The sequence below is a fragment of the Chlorocebus sabaeus genome, chromosome 11 (genome assembly GCF_047675955.1).
Source record: "Chlorocebus sabaeus isolate Y175 chromosome 11, mChlSab1.0.hap1, whole genome shotgun sequence".
Taxonomy (NCBI): domain Eukaryota; kingdom Metazoa; phylum Chordata; class Mammalia; order Primates; family Cercopithecidae; genus Chlorocebus; species Chlorocebus sabaeus.
The window spans coordinates 39,047,995-39,066,157 of NC_132914.1; the positions used below are offsets into that span (position 1 = coordinate 39,047,995).

Consider the following 18,163-nt stretch of genomic DNA (forward strand, 5'->3'; position numbering starts at 1 on the left):
TGACTACGGTACAGCGTGACACTGTCATGGTAACACTGCCTGCGCTGCCTGGGCACATGTCCTGCCCAGCCTTCTGCAGCTCTCTCCCTTCTTCAGGACAACACTCATGGAATCACACCACCTCCTCACCGCCTGTTCTTCTTCTAGCTAGATAGTGCAGAGCTCCTTTTTCACCATGGACCTTCTGCTAAGGCTCCAAATGGGAAAGAATACAAAGTGTGAATTAATGATCGTTTGGGTTCCCACTAGTTATCAGAAAACCTCAAGTTTATAATTTCTCCTTCCATGAGCTCACTAAATAGTGATCTACAATAAACAAAACAGAGCTATGTCTGTCATACATGTGGGAAGGAAAAGTGAACCAGGAAGCCAAGACATAGTCTTGTTGGCCACCACATTTCTGTCATCTTTAACACATGCACATGAATAAATCAATGAATGAAACCAGGGTATTCAGTGGAGAGAATGATAGGATAGATGAGTAACATCCATTGGAAAGCTTTGCTTGTATAGCCTCCTCAAGAAATTAAAGGGACCATTTTCATGTATCATCCAGATAACAAAAGCTTCAAAAATGTTTTACTGTTTTTTAAATGTTGAAATAATTTTAAATATATTGTTCACCTTGTTAATATCTCCAGTAAAATATACTGAAAATAATGTAATCATTTGATGCTCAGAGCCATGTTATACCCAGCATTCATTCCACAATGCTATAATAGAGTAAAATGCTCAGTGATTGGAAAGTCTGGAAAACCTGTGCTCCAACATGAAATGACCTTGTCTGGATACATTTGCAGATGCATTAGGTCTATATTGTGTCATTTTTCTTATTCCTCCCTTGCTGTTGCCAGCGGGCAGGTCTTCCTCTTGCCAGCTACTTCACATCTCATACTTTCTACTATACCTGGCTCCCTTCCTAGTTCCCAGCTAACCACTTTTCCGTAGGCTAGATACACAAATACAGTTATTAAAATTTCATTCATTTGTTCTGTGGGTATAGTTGGATAGAAATAAAGTGGATGTGTTTCCATACATGCATACTGTATGCTATGACACTTCCAAATCCTTAGGGATATTGTGGGCAGATAAGTTTTTAGAGAAAATACCTACTAGATAATAAAGCATTCCTTAATGGTCTAGGTTCACTAAGGAAACAATAGCAGGATGTTGAAGTGCTGTTTTCTGACTGATTACTTTATATTCTGTGACAAACATGTCATACTTAATACATGTCCCACTAAAAAGACCTAGAATACAATTCTGTCTGCACACATAGGAAACAAAGAGTCTTAAGGGTGATTATGAAATTATATTAAGTAACACTTTGACAAAATTGTACCCATAGACAAATAGCTCCCTTATGGTTGATGAGGAGATTATGGGATACCCTGTAATGAGCAGTTAATGACTCCTTTCCCGGAGAGATGAGAATGGGAAAAACAGAGGATTTACCTCTTATCCTTAAAGTTTCTCAGATGGCTTTTATTTAAATGAATCCCTTAAGAGCAATTGTGATTTTAATTTTCTGTTCATTTGACCTAAGTAAAGTTTGTCAATGGCCCTGCCCTCATTGTGTAGCCAAACTTTTCTTAATGTAGCATACTATGGGTCTGTAGGTGACCTCACCCAGTGACATCTCACTCTCACACACACACACACACACACACACACACACACGTGCTCTCACACAAAGGGGATTGTTATACAGTAGGGATTGTACAGAAGAGAAACCAGAAACCAACTTCCTGAGAATAGTTGTGGTTCTACTGTGTTTTTAGTCTGCAAGGAAAGTTCTTCTTTTTCTTTCCTTCACAGTTCTGTCTGCTGTGTCATTTCCAGGAACTTGTATCAAATGTCTCCAGGAATTAATCAGAGGACATTTTCTCACACAATTTCAGTGCTGAATATGGCATTTCTGAGTCAGATAACAAGAGTAAAAGACCACATATGTGACCAGCTTTCCAAGGAGTTTCCAAAGAGGCAATGCTATATTCTCCTTTTCTCCTTGGGATGGTAAATCTGTAATATTCCATGTAAGCAGCCTAATCTCATGTTGGCCAAAAGCTCAATCATGTTCCTAAGGATGACTTCCTGACAAAACTTTATAAGAACTCAAACAGTGAAACAACAGGACTTCTAATGGGCTCTCTCTTCATTTCTCTGTTCTACACATAAACAGGTTGATACGGTTTGGCTATGTCTCCACCCAAATCTCATCTTGAATTGTAGTTCCCATAATCTCTGTGTGTTATGGGAGGGACCCAGTGGTAGGTAATTGAATCATGGGGGCAGTTACTCCCATGCTGTTCTCGTGATAGTGAGTGAGTTCTTGCAAGAACTGACGGTTTTATAAGGGACTTTTTTACCCTTTGTTCGGCACTCATTCTCTCTCCTGCCACCCTGTGAAGAGGTGCCTTCTTCCATGATTGTAAGTTTCCTGAGGCCTCCCCAGCCTTGCAGAACTGTGAACCAATTAATCCTCTTTTCTTTATAAATTACCCATTCTCAGGTATTTCCTTATTGCAGCGTGAGAACAAACTAATACCCTAGTTCTCTTATTCTTTTACTTTCTTCCCTTTGGATATTTCCCCACTATTTCTGTTCTTTCCACATCTATGTCTCTATACTTTGATCACCTCCTTTGTCTCTATACTAAAATATAGACACATTTGAAATAAATCTTTTCTTATTGCCTAAGATTCTTGAGTTTTCCTAAGAAATTCCATTGATGGTTCAATGTCAAGAATTTGAGTTGCCCACCTACCTCTGGTACAATAATAGAAAAAACCTAGATATTGGTATATGGAAAAGAAAAGCTATATTACATCTCATTTCTAGGCTTTTAGGACTTTACACACACACATACAAAACACACTCATACACAGATACAGGAGATTGGGCCTACAGTGAGATTTTGAAAGATCTATCCATATAAGTACCACAGATCTCTTCTTAGCCAAGGCAATATCCCTTCTGAAACTAACATTTACATATGGCCATGTACAGAAAATGAGACAGTTATGTTAAAAAAAAAACCTACCTGCTGTCTTTTCCTTGGTTCTCTTTCCCTCTGTTTTCCTAAAGTGGAAGTCCTCCATTAAGCTATGTAACATAACTACTCATCTGTCTCCCTCCCTTATTGCTGGGTCCTCCACTTTCATGTCTGTCTGGTATTTTCCTGGCACAGCAGGCTGCATTCCCACAAACAATCCTGTAACTACAAGCCATTATTTCAGGACCAAGACCAACCGAAGGTGGAAAACTCTATCTGATTCTGTTCCTCAATTCTTTTCATTCCTTGAGAGGTATCTTTGCTGAAACCCATGGCTACATTTCTTGCCCCAGTATCAGTTTGGGTATAAAACTAATGTCCTGAGTACAATAGCATCTATCAAGTGGTTGGCTAAAGTGTGGCACTTATTTTCTAAAAGAAATAATAAATTACATTTTAATGTCAGGTTTCTGTGGCAGTGATTTCATCTGAGGTATGATCCTGAAGGTAGAAGTGTTTCTGCAAGAAATGATCTGTTGCCCCAAAATAAGAACTAATTGTTGCCAGGACCAGAGAACATAGCTCTGGTCATAATGAGTTCTCAGGGGAGAGAGATGAATACCAACTATAAAGAAACTAAAAGACAAGCAACCACATTATTTCCTGATGGTCCTCTAAGGGTTAGAAATACATATGAGGTAGATATCTTTTAAAATAAAACCATGTTTACTACTATGCATTTAATTACTTTCCATAAATTTCACTCTATTTGCTTTACTTAGTATGAAAGAGACTTGTCTTTACTAAGGATTAAAATATAAATTATGATAATAATAACAACAATAACAATAACATCAACAGTAATATTTGCCAACATTGAACACTTTCTATGTACCAGGTGCTATTTAAGATTTTTACCTATATCGACTCATGTAATCCTTATAAAGACCCTCTGGGCAAGGCACTATTATTATATGCATTTTAAGATAGCAAACATAATAGCAGCATTAGACTAACATGAATAAGTATTTAGATTAATGGTAAGTGAAATTCAGATGAAGAATGAGGAAATATATATATATACACACACACATATTATATATAGAGAGAGAGAGAGTCAAGTGGAGACTAGGAAAAAAAGAAGTGAGAAGTGTATTTCAAACAGAAAAGATGAAGGTAAGCTGTGTAAGATCACCCAATTCAATTCTCTCAGAATCAGATGTGCCTGTAGTGGAGAAGAGATGAATAAACAGGTTCATATTTGACAGACAAATAGATGCATTACAAATATATTACTAAGAATTACCATGAAACAGACATAAGCCCTCAAAGTGCAAATAGAGTAAATACTGCAAAGTCATTATTTTAAAACTACACTTAAGAGAGGGTAGGGGAGGTATAGTGGAATCCACCACTGCCAATTTATCTTTATTTGAGAAAAAAAGCCTGGGAGTTAGTACACACATATTTTTCCAGAGGTATTTACGACAAACCACGACATATCTTTCCCAGTCATTATTTCCCATTGTGGAATCATAGTTTCTATTTCCTAATTTAATGAATTTTATTTGTGAATTGCAAAAACAAGTGGGGAATGCATGTGAAACTTACAACAACTGAATTTCCTTTCTATGTATACAAGTGAGAAATGACAGTGATTGGAGTAAGAAAACACAACTTGTACCCATACATGTATTTTTTACTATCATTGTCTGCTTTCCTTGCACTAAATACATATAAGAGTGTAGGAATAAGGATTATTTATTATGGTCCAAAGTTGAAATTCCTGGGCTTGTTTTCAGATAATTACGTCTGTCCTCATGTATCAGCCAGAAACCCAGAGACCTATGAGGAGAAAAACCTAATAGTCTACTCTATGCTTTTAAGCAGAAGTCCTTAGTGAAAGACATTAGATTAATTATTGAAAAAGGAATGGTCAGTGCTGCCACATTTTCCATCTGTTTAATTTATTCAAGTAATTAATACTATTTTAGACAGAATTACTTGACCTCTTTAGTTGGAAATTCTTTCCACATTATTTGATTACATATATGGATCAAAAATCTTATTGTCTCTATGGAGTTAGTAATCAATAAAAGAAAATAATCATTAAATATCCAAAGGAAAATGTTTTGTCAATTAAGAGCTAAATATATTTGCACATGAAAATGTGGTTTAAAAAAAAGAAACTTTACAAATCTTATTTACTCTTTCTTTAGAACTTAGAAAAAGTAAGAAGATCTATTTCTAATGCCACTGGAATCTTTTCCATGAAATCTAAAGTTTACTCAAGCTTGGTTTCTTTCACTCATCATTACTTTAAAAATTCAATTTTACTCTGTGTTAATTTTTTAAAAAATTTTAAAAGCTATTTAAAAGATGAGTCTGAAGATATTTCATTAGTTTTATGCTTCAGGAAATGGATAAATATTAGAAGGGAAGTGGAGTATTGATGAGAATGTTGCTTTACTTTGATCAGTTAAACACTGAGATTTATCCTGACGATGATGTTTGGGCAACTGAGTCAGACCCACACACAAATATGAAATGATTAAATAAAAATGCAATCAGCAGTGGCCTGGGAGCATTGCCTGGTGAGAGATAATACTGCAGCTCTCTAATTGGCTCGCGGCAGCGTGCAGGATGACGGATTTCAGTTGTGGTATTGCCAGTCCTTCTTCCCCCAGCACTATTATCTCAGAGTGACACTTCCATTACTCTGAGCGAAGAAAGATGAACGTCACCTGTCAGGAGCTGGTTAATTGTGTTGCTAGATGTATGTTGCCAGGGCGCAGGTTGGACATTTATGAACATAACTGCTTCCTCTGATGTCGGCCATCCTTCAGGGATCGATATGGCTCTTACAGTAAGCGCGTAATTGAGTGAAGGCACTTTGTGCTGAGGGGCTGAAGATGAGCCCATTGTGTGAGCTTCATTGTCCATACATTTACCATAAATGAGCTGATATTTGCCATTTATTGTGTGCAGCATTGTGGAAATGGAAACTAATGTGCCACTCTCATTTGTTTTCTAGATAAATGGGGAAGATGTCCAGAATCGAGAAGAAGCCGTGGCCTTGCTGTCTAACGATGAGTGTAAGAGAATCGTGCTGCTTGTTGCAAGGCCAGAGATTCAGGTCAGAACAGAGATCAAAAGTCTTGAGACTGAACTTTATATTCATTGAATTCAATGAGTGTAAATTCGTGAATGAATTTATATTCATTATCTGCTATTCTCTATTAAATCATTATCATGGTTATCTCTCCCCACATAATCCACCAGATGGCCTATGTGGGAGCGAATTTTTAAAATACATATGAAAGCAATTAAGGTATACAAAATACAGTGAAGACTGATCTTTCCTAACTTATCAAAAATATTATACATTAAAGACTTCCTTATATTGCTCCATAGAATGGCAGCTAAATATCCCTTTTAAGAGGGGAAAAGCATACCAAATTGAATTGTGATTCTCTCCTTCAATTTTCCAGTTACTTAAATAAATACTCAAATGAAAAATGGCGGTATAGATCCTTTTAATTCTGTGTGAATCCTTGCTTTAGGTTTCCGTCTGAAAATACTTAAATGGCATATGAAGGTCTCTTGGAAGAATCTCCATGAAAGAAACACTAGCCTATCTAGTCATCAACTTAAATCTTTTTCAAATAACTTTATCAATTCAAATGTCTTGTATAGCATAATCTGGTTCCATGTATATTAAATGAATTTTTTCCAAGTTTAGTGTGACCAAAACAATTGTCCAGCCAAAAACAAACTGATAGCTTCTAAATAAATTTTTTAGATCTTTATGGAAGAAGTTGTCATGAAAGTAAAGGAAAGGTAATGGTGGAAGAAAAGTACCATTGGGGCTTCCTTTTATATCCTTTTTATCTCTCACCACAAGGCAGAAAGGACAATACATTGTCACCAGTCTATCCATCTGTCAGTAGTTTGAGTAAAGTTAGTTATATTGCCATTTGTCTCCTTGGTTATTGATCTGATATTTTTCAGACTCAGTAACTACATACTATCTATAAATTACATTGAGTACGTGTATTTCAGTGTCAGACTGAATCCTGACTTGAATATAGTGGTTATAAAGGATCACCCTTTCTGCATATATTTCCTTTATGCCCTTGCCCATTCTAAATGGTTCCCATAAAGTTTGCCATAGTCTGGGGCAGAGTAAACTTACACACCTGAGGTCTTAGGAGTGGGGAAACAAGCCCACACAACCCCCACACTGCCTATATGGGAGTGAATTTTTAAATGCATATGAAATTATACCAATTATCTGGAAATTTCTCAACCCAGTTATCTCACTGCTCCCATTTTCTTCAAAAAATAACATAATAAAGAGGATAAATGCACATTAGTGAAATTTATGATAAATTGAAGTTGCCATCTCTGTTGTAGAGAAGATATTTTTATGTTACAATGTGGTTTCCCTGCCCTTTCCATGTAACTGCTAGAGAACGTCATTAATTTAGAACTAAGCATTTCCTTAAACTATGCCACATAGTGTCCATAATGGGCTGTAGAAATAATAGAAATTAATGACATAAGACCAGATCCTGTTCATCTTTGATGGAATACAAACGATGGGTAGAACCAGTGGAAAATCTGAATATCTGGCTACACTTCTGAACTCTTCCTCCAAAAGAGTCAATGCTGAAGGATGAAATTTCAAATGAGATTTCCCTTTCCACACTTGATGAAAGATGGTTGTCTGACTCCATAGGATGCTGTCCTGCCTGTCAAAATTACGATCTGCATTAACCCCTTGATCCTGAAGAAACCTTCACGCCACTGGAAGGAAGCTAATTGCCTATAGAAAAAAAAAAAAAAAATTCCAGGGAAATCAGGAAAAGAAATACATTTTAAGACCATACTTTAAAAATGTGATTTGATCAGTGCATGCTATAAAGTGGCCAAAAAAAACACTTAAAAAATCTTGTTTTTATATCACCCATATTTTTCCATTGAACTCATTGTATCTCATTATTGGTTTGGTTTTGTTTTGTTTTTGTTGCATGTATATTTTATTCAGGGAGAATGTGGAAGCTTTTTGTGTGCTTTTTCTAGCTTTTTTTTTTTTAATTTTTAATGTTTCAAATACTCTCTAGATTCTTGGAAATGATCTACAGAGTTGCTAGGGGCAGTATTGTGCATCTGTGCAATATTTTTAAATAACTCATTTTCCTCATTTCCTGTCAACTCTCTTTCATTTTCTGCCCATTTTCTTCCAGAGACCATTAAAGATATTGCTTTTCTGTCCTATTTCCCACAGGACACTGGGGCAGAGAGGATTCTCATAAGAACTTGTAGCCATACCTTTGAGACAGTATAGGTTGTTCCTTTCTCTGAGATGCCACATGTGGCCCCCTTTGGTGCAGATAGATCCCCACTGTTAGTAATTAATGACTATCCCTCTTTTCCCACATCTCAGCTCAAGGGAGATGTCTGTCTCTGCCATTACATTAGACTCAGACTGTAGTGAATGAACAGCTAGGTAGAAAGGGGGAAATAGGAGAGAGAAAGGAAGTGAGCAAGAAGAATCTCCCTTTGCTAATTGGGCTGTGTGCACCTCCAGCCTAAAAGAAAGCCTTATCAAAACAGACATATAATGACTATGGCTGGCAACTCAGGAATCTACTGGATTACTCAATGAGAAAAGAGTTACGGGAAATCATTAATTTTGACCATTTTCTCTTTATGTTCCCCACCACTTCATTTAATCCTCAAAAAACTCTGTTTCATCATTCACTACATCAGTGTCAGAAAATACTTCATTTTGACCTAAAGAAAAATTCCTTGATGTGTTTGAGAACAGTAAGCACTCCCCATTTTAAGTAATTTTTTATGAGGTCTGGCATTTGTAGCTTTATGATACTTGAAAAAGATTAAAGAATGTAAAATTTGAACAATTATCAATTGGACCAAATTTACATTTTTAGTTGGCATAATTATCATAGCTCATCTGCATATCAAAGTCATAGGCATTTGATCAACTTATTCAGGCCACATTAAGATAAACGAGGATGAACAAATGTGCCAGCACTTTGGGACCCAGTTAAATTTGAGGTCATTGAAGTTCTACATGGCCTTTAATAGATATTATAAAATCTATGATTTGCCTGCATATTAATAAAGATGATACATATATGCTAATGCCTCTTTTGGTGCAGCTTAATGTCCTTTCTAGTTTGTTTTTAAGTTGTAGAAGTTCAGTTATGTTTAAAAGCTTATTTTGCCAGTTCACTGGTGGTGAAAATATCTCAAACTATTATCCATGTTTGCTCACTAGAAAGCTGCTATTTCTTTGTACAGAGTGATGCAGAGTTTTGACAATAATCCAGTTAATTTAATCAGCATAGACAGGTAATTTATGTAATCCAGCTCCAAAAATTCACTTTGAGGCAAATTATCTGTACTGTCAACGTTGATCATATTAGCCAGGTAACCACCAGTTTTCCACTTCACTTTGTATTGAAAAGTCGAAGGGATTTGTTCAGTTTAATTTGCATTAAGAGTCCTACAAGAATACTTGTTTTCAGCACCCATAAACAAAACCCTGCACGCCCCACACCACTCCACCACCCTTAAATGTCACATCCACTGTGGTGCTTTTCCTATAAAATTGGGCTTGAAAACGAATTAAAATAGACATGGAGTGACATTGCTTTCCTTTCCTTTTTTTTTTTTTTTTTTTTTGAGAAGAATAACTTAGAATTTTCCTTCCTTTACAGACAAAATAAATGTTGTCTGTAGATTCTTTTGTGGCAAGCAGCCATCTTGTTAATATGGGAGCCCACCTAAAAAGAAAAAAGTAGGATGAGGATAGCATGAGCGTATGCGGGGCACTTTGTATGCAGTCTCGTTGGGGGTTGTTGTTAAAGAAAAAAGCCCAATTGTCTCATAGCCCTATTAGTAGCATGGCAGTCCTTTTAACACGGGACTGTTGGAGGTAATGAGCATGACAGCTGTGGATTATGCAGGATGCTTTTCATACATTTTGAAAGAAGGTAATGTTCTGTGCTGTGAGATTTACTTGGTTATGAGAGAAAATCTGTAGCCCTGTTTCAGGAAGGGATAAAAGGCATAAGAGACCAATTTTTTTTTTTTATCACCTTTTCTTCTTTCTGAAAGGTGAACCATGGGAGGCTGGTATTCTGAAGAGAATCATTATGATAAAAGGAACTCGTCGGGCACCGGCCATTTAAGTTTACTCTATTTTACCATGAGTTCTCACTAACATGATATAATGTACTAATGTATTCTTTTGCAGCTAGATGAAGGCTGGCTGGAAGATGAAAGGAATGAATTCTTAGAGGAGTTAAACTTGGAGATGTTGGAAGAAGAGCATAGTGAAGCAATGCAGCCCACTGCCAATGAGGTGGAGCAGGTAGGGCCAACAATTTGAACTACATGATTTGAGATGTTGCTTGTTCTTTTTTAATGTGTAACCATAAATGGAGACGAAAACAAAATCAAAGGGTTTAATCAAACATCTCTGTCATTGTAATTTTTTAGAGCAAATGGTCATCTCAAATGAAGCAGAGGGAATAAATAAAATGATTTTCCATTTCCAGTTTGGGAAGCTTGGGGACCATTGTGAATACAGTACAGTAGTATTCAAATGTTGACCCAGGCACTACTTCAAACTCACTGCAAAAATTTCAGAGTAAAAAATGTGTGTTGCTTCTCAATATGCCAGCTGAAAACAAACTGAGGTAGCCTCCCCAACAAGTAATTTTTTTTTACTTTAAAATATTAATGTATCTATTTGAATACTTAGGCTATCACTATAGGATGAAGATGACGTGATGTAAACCATCAGTTTTATTTGCGTACTGGATGGCGTGATTACACCTGTATATTCTGAATAATCATAGAGATTATCCTTGGTCTTATGGCTGCTGTTGACACATTTCCCATAGCATAACTTGTGCAACATTTCTTATAGCATAGTTTGAGATTATTGACATCCTTTTGCCTTGAAGTCACATATTCATTCAACTAAAAACTTTGAACACCTAATATACTCCAAGCACCCCATTTGAAACTGAGAATACAAAGAAAAATGAGTAGAACTGCTGTCACTAGTGGATTCATAATAAGTGAAAGATCACAGTGTGATTATTATATTATTTTTATTGTCGTTTTCCCATTTTACAAAAACAAGTTCAATATATTCTAGATTTTTTATGTTACACTCATGTCATTTATCTGCCTGATATAATTTTGTTTTCAGTTTACAGATTTGTTTAATTATCTTCATATTCTCAACATTATTATTATTATATGTATTGTATTTTATATATACATATATATATATATATATTTTTTTTTAAGATGGAATCTTGCTCCGTCACTCAGGCTGTAGTGTGGTGGCACAATCTTGGCTCACTGGAACCTCCACCTTCCGGGTTCAATTGATTCTCCTGCCTCAGCCTCCTGAGTAGCTGGGATTATAGGAACCACCATGCCCAGCTAATTTTTGTATTTTTAATAGAGACGTGGTTTCACCATGTTGGTCAGACTGGTCTCAAACTCTGACCTCATGATCCACCTTCCTCGGCCTCCCAAAGTGCTGGGATTACAGGCATGAGCCACTGCGCCCAGCTTCTTTTTTTTCTTTTTAAAGATAGTGTCTCGCTCTGTCGCCCAGGCTGGAGTGCAGGGACACAATCTCAGCTCACTGCAACTGCCTCCTGGGCTCAAGTGATTCTTCTGCCTCAGCCTCCTGAGTAGCTGCAACTACAGGTGCATGCCATCATGCTCAGCGAATTTTTGTATTTTTAGTAGAGATGGGGTTTTACCAAATTGGTCAGGCTGGTCTTGAACTCCTGACCTCAAGTGCTCCACCAACCTCAGCTTCTGAAAGTGCCAGGATTACAGGGGCCTGCTACCACACCCAACTAATTTTTGTAATTTTAGTAGAGATGGGGTTTCACCATGTTGACCAGGCTGGTCTCGAACTCCTGACCTCAAGTGCTCCACCAGCATCGGCCTCCCAAAGTGCTGGGATTACAGGAATGAGCCACTGCACCTGGCCTCAACATTAACTCTTAACACATCTTAAAAGATGATAATGTTTTTGAAAATCTTGACAGGCTTAGAAACATGCAGCACAAACATTCTATCATTTTACCACGCTGAATAATGAAATATTCAGCTTGCTAACATCCCATAACAGAAATGTGTATATGTGTACACATGTCCACATATTAAATACATAATTAGATTACACAGTATAGCATCAACATAGTCATATGTGATACACTCATTTGCTCATCATATGGAGTTTGGCCACTCCACAAACAGAAGTTCATGCTCACAGGTAATATCGCTACTGTGGTAACTGCCTTTCAATATAGACAGGACAGATTAAAATTTTTATGTATAACTTCAACACTGGCCACAAATAAAGATATTTTTGGTGGCAGCTGCTGGTTACAAACAAGAAAGTCCTTGCTCCAGGCCTTTTTTTTTCTTAGATACAAAATGTGACCTGATACTGAATTGACAGGAGGATGTTGGAATAAGGCAAGCAGGGAGAAATCCTGTCCAGGAAAAGTGATACGGTGTCAAATGCTGCCTACTCATCAGAGGTAATACAAATGTTAGGTCTTGTGAGGTAACACTAGATGTCCCTGAGGTTAGATTCTCATTGTGTTGAAATTTTTCTTCACCTGAAATGAAAAAAATGATGAGAAGTACAGAAACCTTTAAAAATCCTTTGCCCTTATAAACAATAATACTACATTAGAAATGTCTAGGTAGAAACATTGCGTGTCACTATAATAATTCCATAGGGAAATGATAAATGATGGGTAACATTGCATTAGAAACCAGGAATTCTAGGTTTGAGAATGGAAAACTCTTTTTATTTTCGCAGTTGTTCATAGACCAATAACAAAGAAAAGGGAAAATTCAATTGAAAAAATAAAATACGTACCCATATGTGAACCTACTTTATGGAAAGTTTCATTTTACATAGTATTCTTAGTCTTATGAATGCTGTTACATTGTGCAACATCTCCAATAGCATAATTTGTCATTATTATTTCATCTGCATGTGAAATAAGAAAAAAATTACTAGTCTTCTTGTATTTTTCAGCTCATGACTTTAGAAAAATAATATATAATTATATAATAAATAAAATAATTATAAATAACATGATATATAAATTCAACTGCCCAGTATCAATAACATCCTTTGAGAGTTATATGGTATAGTATACAGACATTGCCATATTAAATACTATTGTCACCTTGTAAGTCACAGCCTAGGGATGCAGCAAGCTTTCCATTGTTAGTTACAGTTACTTATTATAATTTTTTTAATCAACAAGACATGTAAGATAAGTCTCAGTGTGTTTTCAACAAATGAAGGAACATATTCCAGGGAAAGATTGAGAGTCATAAAATAAACTGATACATGGTTATGTTCTCGCCTCTTCAATTTATGTTACTTTTTTTCTGCCATTACTTTTGTGGAACAAAATAACAATTATCTAGAGATACCTTTTAGACTTCTTTTAGAATACCTTTTATCAGCCGTTCCATCCTTATTTAGCACTAGCTGTTTGCTTGATTATATTTAATTATGTAATTACATCTGCTAGAGGGATGGAGCTAGCTATATCTACTATCTATCTATCTATCTATCTATCTATCTATCTAGTGAATAAACTTAGGCATAAGGCAGATATAATCTAGAAACTGCCTTATAGATTATCATGTGATGACTGATAGAGGTGAAAGTAACTTCACCATATTCCCAGAGAAAGAACAACACATGCATCTTATTAGGACAATTACAGTTAATTGTTTTACATGAAAGCCAAAACTTACCAGAGTTTCTCTCTCTCTCTCACTCACTCACACACACACACACACACTACATAAACATACATGGATACGTATATACATATATGTGATATATATGTCAAAAATTATTTGATATTATGCCCATGTTTGGCAATCAGTGCTGTTCAAATTTTCCTGGGACTGAATTTTTATTATTAATAGACTAAAACTTATCTTTGAAAAAAAATCCCTGGTTAAGGGTAGAAAAATCTTATACAACCCAAATGAGTCCCAAGACATTGTTGTTGCTTTTGAGAAACATGATTTACAGTGCACTGAGGTCACAGCCCATGTATTCAAGAATATGGCATCCTGGACATATAAGAAATTCTGGCACTGGAAGATGAAGCTTTGCCTCTGTCATTAATAACCCGAATCTGTCACTAATAACCTGAATCCATCTGGGATTGAGCATCCTCCCCTATAGACAGCAATGTCCTAGACTCCAGTACATAATGTTAACTTATTCCTAAATCTCTGTGATGTTTGGCTTACCCATTGTCAGCATATTACTAAGCCAGTGATACATTACTAAGCCACCTTCACTCCCCAAGTTTGCCAAGTAAGAGAAAACCTAAAGAATCACTCATTTGAATGTATCCTGTCTTATTTATATCCAAGTGAATATCATAGCCATATTCAAGCAGCTTTTGTTTTCTTCATTTCTTGTATAAAAAGCTGTCATGAGCTAATTTCGTTTATTTCTAAAATTGTGATGGACCTTAAATTAGAGCAATTTTCTAGGAAATGCAACTTTGCAAGAAACATTGGTTTTCAAGCAAGATTTTTAATAACCAATGTCTTCCAAACTAATTAATTTTCTTTGTTCTTTCATTTTCTTTGTTCACATCATTTTCTTAGCCAAAAAAGCAAGAAGAAGAAGAAGGCACAACAGACACTGCAACATCCTCATCCAACAACCATGAGAAGGACAGTGGAGTAGGACGTACAGATGAAAGCTTGCGAAATGATGAGAGCTCAGAGCAGGAGAATGCAGCTGAGGACCCCAATAGCACATCTTTGAAGAGCAAGAGAGACCTGGGGCAGAGCCAAGACACTCTAGGAAGTGTTGAACTTCAGTACAATGAGAGCCTCGTGTCTGGTGAATACATTGACTCAGACTGCGCTGGCAACCAAGATGAGGACTGTGAAAGATTCAGGCAGCTCTTGGAGCTCAAATGCAAGATTCGAAATCATGGAGAGTATGACCTGTATTACTCGAGCAGCACAATTGAATGCAATCAAGGGGAGCAAGAGGGAGTGGAGCATGAGCTACAGTTGCTTAATGAAGAGCTGAGAAACATTGAGCTTGAGTGTCAGAATATCATGCAAGCCCACAGGCTCCAGAAAGTGACAGACCAGTATGGAGACATCTGGACATTGCATGATGGAGGATTCCGGAATTACAACACCAGCATAGATATGCAAAGGGGAAAGCTGGACGACATCATGGAGCATCCAGAAAAGTCTGACAAGGACAGTTCTAGTGCTTACAACACAGCTGAGAGCTGCAGAAGTACTCCACTCACCGTAGACCGTTCCCCTGACAGTTCCCTTCCAAGGATGATCAACCTCACCAATAAGAAAAACCTGAGAAGCACAATGGCAGCCACCCAGTCCTCTTCCGGACAGAGCAGTAAAGAGTCGACCTCCACCAAAGCCAAAACCACTGAGCAAGGCTGTAGCGCTGAAAGCAAGGAGATTTTGGAAGGCAGCAAGCTTCCTGATCAAGAGAAGGCAGACAGCCAACACATCCCTTACCTCTCTCCTTACCACAGCTCCTCCTATAGATATGCAAACATCCCAGCACACGCCCGGCATTATCAAAGCTACATGCAGTTAATTCAACAGAAATCTGCCGTCGAGTATGCTCAGAGTCAGCTCAGTTTGGTGAGCATGTGCAAGGAGTCTCAGAAGTGTTCAGAGCCCAAGATGGAATGGAAGGTGAAAATTAGGAGCGACGGGACACGGTACATCACAAAGAGACCCGTGCGAGACCGCATCCTGAAGGAACGTGCCTTAAAGATCAAGGAGGAGCGGAGTGGCATGACCACAGACGATGACACCATGAGCGAGATGAAAATGGGGCGCTATTGGAGCAAAGAGGAGAGAAAGCAGCACCTGCTTAGAGCCAAAGAGCAGCGCCGCCGCCGTGAGTTCATGATGCGCAGCCGGTTAGAGTGTCTCAAGGAGAGCCCTCAGAGTGGCAGTGAGGGCAAGAAGGAGATCAATATCATTGAACTGAGTCACAAAAAGATGATGAAGAAGAGAAACAAGAAAATTTTGGACAACTGGATGACAATCCAAGAACTGATGACCCATGGGGCCAAGTCTCCAGATGGCACAAGAGTCCATAATGCCTTCTTGTCGGTGACCACTGTATGACCGAATGAATGGAATGCATGTGACTGCTTTTCAGAGGATGCTACCAGTTTCGGTAGAGTATGATTGCCTCGTTCAATGTGGCGTTTTTATATATATTTTGTGACTCTTTATAGTTTAAATTTTTTGTAAGCAAAAAATACCTGGTAAATTTTCATTTGTTTTTCATATACTGGTACCTTCGTTTTGGCTGAGATCTTTCTTTTACTTGTGATATATTCATATTACTCGTTTATTAAAAAAATCAAAAACAAAAGGAAAGAAAACAAAAAAAAACTTGCACAAAAATACTGAGGAGCCAATTAATTTCCTACTTCAATGTATCTAATGTAAGTGAAAATCTGGATTTATTTCTCTAGTTTACTTATTTTCTACTTTAATAACAACTTAATGCCAAAACATTTCTATGCTTGTTTCTTGGCATAATATGTTTGAAATCAAACCTGTTTGTAATAAATCATGTGCCACATCTTGTCTTACACATAAAAGCCACTGCTTTTTAACATCCCATTGTACATTTAACATATAAATGGTGTTAACATCTCATTGTACATTTAACACAAAAATGGCCATTGTCTTTGTCTCAGTAAAGTGTAGGTGGACAATCTTCCTGTGATATGTAGTGACATTGGTCATGTAGCTAGATAATGGTGGTAATTGTGACAATTAAAGAGAAATAAATTATTGATTATCCTTCAGAAAACTTATCAAGGAGTGTTTTATTTTCATTGTCCACTGTGGTTAACAGTTATAAATTCATTATATGTGTATACTACTTAGAAGACTCCTAATTGTGGATTATAAAATGTGCACATTTTCTATCACTTGTTTCCAATAAAGTTGTATTGAAACATTCCCTATAGATCACTGTGTCACATATGCCTACCAGGATTAAATTCAATAATATATGTACGGCATGTAACAGGTGCTAATTCAACATTCAGTAGCCATTAGTTCACGTTCCCCTTGCCTGCCACCCACTTTTAAGGTAAAGCCAAGAAAAATTTAGAGAATGTCGTGGAGAGAGAGTATCAGTGAAGTGTCTGAGATTGTTTATAATGCTGCAATGTATGTTAGTCTGCTCTGGCTATCATAACATAATGCCATACTTAAACAACAGGAATTTATTTCTCATAGATCTCACTTTATTGTCAGGCTAGTCTCAAATACCTGGATTCATGCGATCCTTCCACTGAGGCCTTCCAAAGTGCTGAGATTACAGGTGTGAACCGCTGTGCAGGGCATCAATTTCTCATGGTTCTGAAGACTTTGAGTCAAGGTCAAATATACTGGGGGGTAGGGTTTCAACATATGAATTTTGGAGGAACACAATTCAGTCCATAGTACTATGTGCATTTATTTAGTTGATAAACAAATTTTAATAATTTATAAATAATTTTAGGGAACCATATTTGCAAAAATCTCAGCATAGTCAAGTATAAATGCTTCATATATCAGTTTATTAAAAGGTAAGATTATTAGATGACTAAACTTTTTAAATCCTAACTTTTCAGCATATAAATATCTGAACCATATTGCATGTCCATCATCATACCTCCAAAGCGAAAGACCAGATCAAACTATGTACATCCAAACATGAGTTTGATCAAATTTTCATTCAGCTCAGCAGATTGTTTTAATGTAATGGATACACAACATCTGCTTACTTCTGAAGCTACTTTCCTGTTTAAAAACCTACAGTGGCTTCCTAGGAGCTCTAGAATCAGACTCCTATGCCTCTGTCCTCTATTCAAGGCCCTCCATTAACTTGTGGGCCTTGCCTATTGTTCTTCCTCTTTACATCTTCTCTGAGTTACTCCTGACTCCTTAGCAGCCTAATCATTTCCCTCAGGTTATCCTATGCTATCGTCCTGTCTGAGGTTTCTGTGACAAATCCTACACCTCCCTTGG

General features: G+C 37.0%; 1 protein-coding gene and 1 long non-coding RNA gene across 4 annotated transcripts in view; one reads left to right on the forward strand and one right to left on the reverse strand.

The window, feature by feature from the left end:
- The window catches only part of PDZRN4 (PDZ domain containing ring finger 4), a 412,077-nt gene extending 394,969 nt beyond the window's left edge, over nt 1-17,108 (forward strand). For all 3 annotated transcript variants that reach the window (XM_008002895.3, XM_073020626.1, XM_008002898.3), the window contains 3 exons: nt 6,030-6,131; nt 10,284-10,400; nt 14,732-17,108. In XM_008002895.3, the coding sequence (XP_008001086.2) occupies nt 6,030-6,131; nt 10,284-10,400; nt 14,732-16,255 (1,743 nt within the window). In that variant the 3' untranslated portion in view covers nt 16,256-17,108. The remainder of the gene's footprint in view (nt 1-6,029; nt 6,132-10,283; nt 10,401-14,731) is intronic.
- Nucleotides 1-18,163, reverse strand: part of LOC103238163 (uncharacterized) — a 364,800-nt gene that overhangs the window by 5,969 nt on the left and 340,668 nt on the right. The window lies entirely within an intron of this gene.